A 7912-nucleotide genomic window follows, 5' to 3' on the forward strand; every position below is an offset into this window, starting at 1 on the left:
GTAGGTGACTTAAATTATTTTTCCTATCTAACATTTATTGCAGATCGCGTATTTAATGTGTTTTCCTCATATTTTCAGAATGGGTTGAATGGCGTTCAATTTGTTTTGCAAGATGTCTAATAAAATACGAAGTGTCGCTTAATGTAACGTATAAAAAATTATCACAAATGTTTTTAAATTAACCGACAGCATTACAATTTTTATAAATGGCGCCTAAATTGTTTTGACTTCAATTGTAAAGGATGTTTAGTGTCGTTTAAGATATACATTTTTCTGGTTATTTAATTAACGTGTCGCTTAATGCAACGTTTTTTTAACGAATTTTTTGCAAGTGACGAAGTTATAAATAGAAGTGCCAATCAAAGGTCGCTTCAGTCAGTGATCAGCCGTTACGGGGAGATATCACGTTTGTTGAGACTTGTCGATAAGGTTGATAGTAGAACCGAGTAAGTAAATGATTACCTTTTGTTTATTAATTATCTTAAAAGTATCGGATTTATTATTAGTCTATGGTATTATTTTAAATAGAAAATAGTTGTTTATCTATTAAACTTGTCATACTTATTCATTAACTGCCTAATTCAAAAACTTTTTTACAGTTACGTGATGATGGACCGTAGGAAGTTTTATAAAAAAGTAATATCCGAATTCTCTCAGGTACGGGCTAAACGTAAATTATCCTTCGAAGACGAAATAGCATCAAACCCTACACAGGAACAACAATCTTCGGAATTAACTTCATTATTGGATAATAATCAACCCTTGACAAGCATTGAAAATATGGGTGATCATGTTTCATCTTCTAGAATATTTTATAAAAATCATCAGTCAATAAGTAAATTAGGTATGTATTATATTTAATAATCATTTATTCACTATATTTACCATTGTCTGATTTTCACTCCACTTTCGCCTATGTTGTCATCTGCCTTTATAAGGATAAAAGCGGCTTTTGTTTCTAATAAACGCATTGGTGGGATTGAAACGTAGGCGACTACCTGTTATATTTAAAGTAAATGACGAGTGTTTATTGTTTGGACTAAATTTTTCTTGAGATATGTTATGAACACAAAGCTTCTCTCTACACAAGTACTAATGGATACAATAGTTTGAGAAATAAATTGTAGTAATTTATTTCAGAAATACACAAAAACACCGATGTCCCACAAATAGAATGTTTGCAAAACAATAATACCGATGGCCATAATACTGAGACTCCACCAACCTTGGAAGGAATAGGTTCGTATTGGAATTTGTTATTTTCAATAATATTAATTTGCAATATTCAGCTAGTTGATAAAAGATAGATGATAATTTCGTATTTTAAATATCATTTTATAAAAGGGTAGACGATACACTATAGCAAACATTATCATTACACGGCTCTGAAATGCTCAACTTGCGAACGTTTTGGGTGCTTCATTTGTATGTACATTCATGATAATTTATTGTCAGTCTTTCTATTATTCATTCTTGTTATATTAGCCCTATTATGAAATATAAATAAAATATCATCTCTTTTATTTCAGTTGACACTGTTGCAGAGTTTCAACGGACTATTGATAGCAATGTAATTGATAGCAATGTAATAACGAACACAATGGAAAATTTAGTCGCCAAAGATGCTGCTTTTGATCCTATTAATATTAAGCAAAATACAAAACAATCCAAACGACCCAGACTTAACAAAAAGACATATTGTGAATTTATCTCCGATAATGAAGACCCGTTTTTTACTGATGGTTCTAGTTCGTGGAGTGATACAGGTAACACGTCTTCAGATACATCTACCCATAATAAGAGGCCTAAGAAAAAGATAGTCAAAAAAACACAGAAGGTAAGTAAGGAGTTAGCCAGTAAAACAGATGATATTGACATAGTTGGCGAAAAAGGTAAAAGAACAAAACGAATAAATTATAGAAAGAATAGAAAGGATCTTAAAAATAGAGGTCAACAGTATACCCGAGCAGATGGAACAATACGTTCTAAAAGAGAAATTAAACCTAATCCTTGTATCGGGAAAAAATGCGGCAATGGTTGCCAGAATGTAACCGAAGAACGAAGATTGTCATTGTTTCATCATTTTTGGAGTTTGAGTAGTGCTAGACAACGCGATTGGATTGTAAATATGAGCCGACGAAATTCAATCAAGAGAAAACGTTCAAAAGATAGTGGGAAACGTTCTTTTTCGTACGAATATTACATTAATGATAACGAAGATAGACGAAGAGTCTGCCAGCAGTTTCTACTTAACACCCTAGATATTACACAAACTTATGTACATTATACACTAACAAATTCCATTGAGGGATCTGCAAAATATGATCTAAGAGGTAAAATTATACCTGCTAATAAAACTAAGGAAACTACACGACAAAGCGTTATAAACTTCATCAAAAAGTTGCCAGCACTGCCCTCTCACTACTGTCGAAAGGATACTACTAAACTTTACTTACCAGTAGAATTTAGGAACCAAAAAATGTGTACCGTATTTACAAAGGCGAGAAAACATCCGAGGGAATAGACTATGTCAGTGAAAAAATTTTTTTAAACATATTTAATACTGAATTTAATATAGGCTTTCATATTCCTAAGAAAGATAAATGTCTCAAATGTATTAAATTTGATGCAGCAAACACTGAAGAGAGCAAAGCAGAAAAGGAAGACCACCTTATGGAAAAGAAAGCTAGCAAGGAAAGGTACAGTTTTCATCGTGAAATGAGTCAGAAACGCACAGATTTAATTTGTACATCTTTTGATCTTCAAAAGGTATTGAACACTCCCCATGGCGAAAGCATGTTACTCTATTATTCAAGGAAATATGCCGTATACAACTTATGTTTTTATGAAAATGGCAGCAGAGAAGGCTTTTGTTACATCTGGGGAGAAACTGAAGGAAAACGAGGGAGCAATGAAATTGCTTCTATTATCCAGAAATACATAGATCTAGTGGATGCACGCATCTCAGTGAAACACCTCATACTGTATTCCGATTCATGTCCCGGACAGAATAAGAATAGGATCATTTTGTCAGCCATTCATAATGCGCTTAAAAACTGTGAAAATATTGTAAGCATCCAAATGAACTACTTGCTCCCGGGACATACAGAGATGTCTGTTGATTCTATGCACTCTGTTATAGAAGGCGCTGTAAAAAATACTATTGTATGGGCCCCTTCGCAATGGGCTACAGTTTGTCAGTTAGCTAGAAAAGAACCAAAGCCTTATAACGTCAGTTATTTGGATCATACAGATTTCAAAGGTTATGGAACCTTTGCTGACAAATATTTTCGCGGTAATTTAACTGGAAAGATAAGCAAGATCAGAGTTGCTACTTTTAAAAAGTCTAAAATCAATCAGATGTCAGTCAAATATAGCATGAGATCCGATGAAGAAGAAGAAATTATTCCTATCATCATGGGAGGTATAAATTCAAAGGTCGTGGACCAATTGTACAAAACACCTTTGCCCATAACTAAAACAAAATATAACGATTTAAAAAAACTTTGTGATGATCAGGTGATCCCCAAATTGTTCCAAAAGAAATATATAAATTTACCTTCAGTTATAGGAATTGATACCCTCGCAGAAACGAATATAGACGACATTATGTAAAACTTTGTTTTAGATATTTAATTTTTGTTTTCATTTTACATCAGTTAGCCGTATATGTTTAATACCCAAACTTATTGTACACAAGATTTATCTTGTATAACGAGCGAGTTTTTGTTTTTATACTTTATTATATTAATATTATTTTCTAAACGTTATTTTATTTCTGATAACCGTCACCCTAGATATAGGTAAGTGTCGAATTAAAACTCTAGTGCAATAATTATGTTTAATAAGGTATTAGATGACTCATAATAATGTGCGTTTGTCGTTACAATTACTTCTTCAGTTTATTTTATTTTAGTTATAATAATAATGTTTTAATTTAAACTTCTTTTAAAAATATTAGTTTTTTTATTTTTTCCTTTACTTATTTAGTACAAGAATAGGTAGGTACTTAATTTATTCATTGCCTAATTTTTATTACTTGTTAAAGTACTTAAGTTGTTTTTCTCGAGGCATTTTAGAGAGTATTGCGTCATATAATTTGTTCTGCCTAGCAGATATAAAAGTTTACCAATGCAGTTGAATTGTTTTTATGCATCTCATAATTTGGTAAGAGTGGTGGTTAATGCGTTTTTCCTTACCCAAATAAAGTGTCTATGTGTACATTAAATTGTTTTGCCTTATTTTATATTTTGACTAAAATCATTAAACGCCACTTATTTTTATTTATATCTATCATTCTAGTTTCTAAACTGACCGTAGATAAAGAGTTTAAAAATTATGACATACCGTTATTTTTTGTATCGAAATAAGAGTAAAATTGAATTTTTAATGAATTTTTTTCGTAAAATTATAACTTTAATTGGCTCTCCTGTAAAGTTTAAAAAATGGCGCTTCAAGTGTTTTGCTTTTCCACCGTCGATATAATTAGCTACAATCTGTAAAAGTTTCAAGTTTCTGCATTGTAAAAAACAAGAGAATTTAAGCATTTTCCATTAAAATCGTTTTTTTTTATTTAAACAATTTATAAATATAAAAAAATTGACCGACTATTCGTGTATTGTTCCCGCGAATCCATATGTTTGCAAAATGTCATTCATTTCCATTGAAGAAAAGGCAGTCAAATTAACATCTAAAGATTTGACGAAAACGATTGGACTAAATAAAAGCGTTTAAAAATGGGTAAATAAATTAAATTGAAGATACGAGAAATGATCGGAAAAATGAGATCAATTGGAAGATTTTACGCGAAGAAGAAGAATACATACTATTTTTGCAACAATTTACGGAGCAATCCTGGTAGCTAAAAAATATCGTGGCCGGTCAATTCTCGGGCCAGACCAATTTTTCTTAATTCTTAAGCGCACCACGCAAACTTATTACTTTTTTCGAGGGATTTTAATAGCCAAATTCAGCTTAATAGCAAAGAATTAACCGAAACTCTTTCGAACGGGCCTGCATAAAAGTTTTATTTAGACGTACACTCCATCTTCATTAGCGGAATATGCATGCTCTAATGCTAGTCATTTATTTCTTCAAAGGGTTCAACCCCAAAACAAAAGGTTTGCTCCGTAATATATAATACTCGTTCGTTTGTTCGCCTTGTTTGATTTTATACCTTAGGAGTATCTTTTACAAAAGACAAAGAGGTGACAGTTTGCGGTGTGATAAAAATGTAGCTTTGATGGCAAATCTTTATAACAATCAATACGTTAATAAATGGGGACAATTTGTAGGTAATATGTAAATATTTTTTATGTAATAATAATATGTAGATAATATAATATTGCAGCAAGCCATTTTGTCATGTATTAGTCTCATAGTCTTTTCCTCATTTACTACAATTACTTAATAATTATCACTAATATGTATTCGCAAATCTTCATTCGCGCATATCCAACTTTACATGGGTGAAGTCGAATTCGCTCCGCTTCGTTCAGGTATATTTTAGAAGGGTACGAATTGGCTCCCGCATGAATGCGGGTAGGCTCTCATATAATCGCGGAAACATTAGACATTGTTGCCAAATCGTGTAATATTTATACTGCTTAGGAAATCTACATAGTGATACAGACTTTTTATAGGAAAATTATACTTTCAGACAAATAATTTTAGAGTTTGTTTTAGTTCAACATTGGCATATGTGGCAATTTTAACACAAATTATCGGTGCCGGCCGGTACGCGCTCGACCGTTTTGCGCTCTTACCTGAAATCGGCCGGTTTGCGCTCTACACTCTAATACCCGAAAGTTAAGTTAGGACCGAAGGGTTAGGTCTTCCTCCTTTCCCATAGATATTTCTAGGAAGGTACCTGTTTCTAACAAAAAGAGAAAATTTGAAAGAAGTGACAACGCTGGGTGATATTTTCGACATGTTTAGGTAAAATAAATTTTGTCTATGGGAGCCAATTCGGACTCTACCTTTTTTAGTTCAGGTAAAATTCTTACCATTGGGAGCGAACTCGACCCCGCCCCTTTACATAAACCGCGAATGCCGTTCACTCACTCATATCTCTATTTTATAGAAAGACTTTCCGGTATTCCTACCAGTAATTACAAGGTGGGGAACAAGACTGGAAGCAATTTTTTTTCTGTGAACAGTGCAATCAAATATAATTTGTAATGTCAGGAATTGATGATGATATGTCCGAAGTCATTCGAAAATTAAAAGATATATAGAAAATATTAGAAAATCCGACATTGAAACAACTCGTAATTGTCAGTAACAATAATTATAAATTAATAGTTACCTATATTAGAAAGACGAGAAACAAATTTGTACGATTCAGTTAAATTAGAATATAATTTAAAGTTAATGATTAACTCGGTAGCTGGAAATAATAAACAATTAATTTAAAAAAAAAGAGTTTGTACTTTGTACGCATGTAAGAAGTTATACTTCTATTATTATGATTTCAACGAAATAAGTACCACCCGGAACTTTTGTAATTTCCAAAATGTATGCTTAACCTCTGAGTGGCGCTTTCCTGCTATGGACATGGATAATAATTTCAGTACTTTTTTAGATAAGCTTGTCTGTATCTTCAATAAAGCATTTCCTTTAATTGCAATTAAGCCAAAACATCGCAAACCCTGGACTACTAAAGGTATCTGAATATCTTCCAAGAATATGCGTTCTCTTCTCTATATCAGGAAATTTACTACCAACGTCTCTATCACTGAATATATCACCAAGTACAGGGCAACCTATTTTAAACTTATAAAATCAGCTAAAAAGACTACTACCATAACCGTCTGGGAAGCTCAAAAGTGTTGCAAAAAAACTTGGTCCATAATAAACGATCTTCGAAATAAAACCCACACTGCTCAAACAATTTCCCTTCCAGACCCTGAAAATCTAAATGAATACTTTGTTAAAGTAAGTAAAAATATTACATCAACTATTTTGCCAAAACAAGATCCCGTTGCCTATTTCCCTAATTCAAGAAAGGTCTCGAATTCATTCTTTATAAAACCAGTCGATAAATCTGAACTGATCCAAACAATCAATAGTATCAAAAGCAAATCTTCCTGTAGTACTGATGGTCTATCGATAAAAAATTTTTCTAATCTCCCAGAAAATGTGTTAGAAGTCCTCATCTCACTAATTAATGATTCCTTTGAGAAAGGTAAATTTCCAGAGTGCCTGAAGACAGCCATCATTATTCCTCTTCATAAGGGTGGTGAAATATCTAATACCTGCAATTATAGACATATTGCACTACTACCGGTACTCTCCAAAATTATTGAGAGACTCATAAAAGCCCGACTTATGTCCTTTCTAGTTGAAAACAACATCTTACCACAAAATCAGTTCGGCTTTTTAAATAATAAATGCACCACTGATGCCATATTTTCTGTACTACATGAGGTTTATCAAGCACTGAACAATAATCTTCACACTGCCACCGTTTTTTGTGACTACGCCAAAGCTTTTGATTGTGTAAATCATAACATTTTGATAAAAAAACTAAATTTCTACGGAATTCGAGGTATTTCTTTAGATTGGTTCCAATCTTACTTGGATGATAGGAAACAACTGGTTAGAGCAAATGATACAGACTCTAGTCTCAAAAACATTGTATGTGGGGTACCTTAAGGTTCAGTATTGGGTCCTCTACTTTTTCCTTATCTTTATTAATGACATCACTAGTTTAAAAATCGATGGAAAAATATTTCTTTTTGCTGATGATACCAGTATCACTTGGAGCAACTCAAATATTGCAACTCTTCATGCTACTATAACTTCCGATCTACTTACAATAAAAACCTGGTCTGACTCTAATTTTCTCTCGTTTAACGTAGATAAAACAGTAGCATTGTCTTATAAAGGAGCTCTTCAACCCTTACCTCTT

The 7912-nt window shown here is 32.5% G+C and overlaps 1 protein-coding gene across 1 annotated transcript; it reads left to right on the forward strand.

Moving 5' to 3' along the window:
• The first annotated feature begins 289 nt into the window (after positions 1 to 289).
• Positions 290 to 2524, forward strand: LOC126883933 (uncharacterized). The gene is made up of 4 exons (XM_050649709.1): positions 290 to 446; positions 600 to 844; positions 1141 to 1239; positions 1530 to 2524. Exons 1-4 carry the CDS (start codon positions 301 to 303, stop codon positions 2522 to 2524), a joined length of 1485 nt encoding a protein of 494 aa, XP_050505666.1. The 5' UTR covers positions 290 to 300.
• The last annotated feature ends 5388 nt before the right edge of the window (positions 2525 to 7912 follow it).

The sequence above is a fragment of the Diabrotica virgifera genome, chromosome 4 (genome assembly GCF_917563875.1).
Source record: "Diabrotica virgifera virgifera chromosome 4, PGI_DIABVI_V3a".
NCBI classification, from domain to species: domain Eukaryota; kingdom Metazoa; phylum Arthropoda; class Insecta; order Coleoptera; family Chrysomelidae; genus Diabrotica; species Diabrotica virgifera.

Coding starts and splice junctions, on each gene's coding strand:
- LOC126883933 (XM_050649709.1), top strand. CDS start 301: ATGCAACGTTTTTTTAACGAATTTTTTGCAAGTGACGAAGTTATAAAT. Junction 845..1,140: donor TCAGTCAATAAGTAAATTAG/GTATGTATTATA, acceptor AATTTATTTCAG/AAATACACAAAAACACCGAT. Junction 1,240..1,529: donor ACCAACCTTGGAAGGAATAG/GTTCGTATTGGA, acceptor CTTTTATTTCAG/TTGACACTGTTGCAGAGTTT.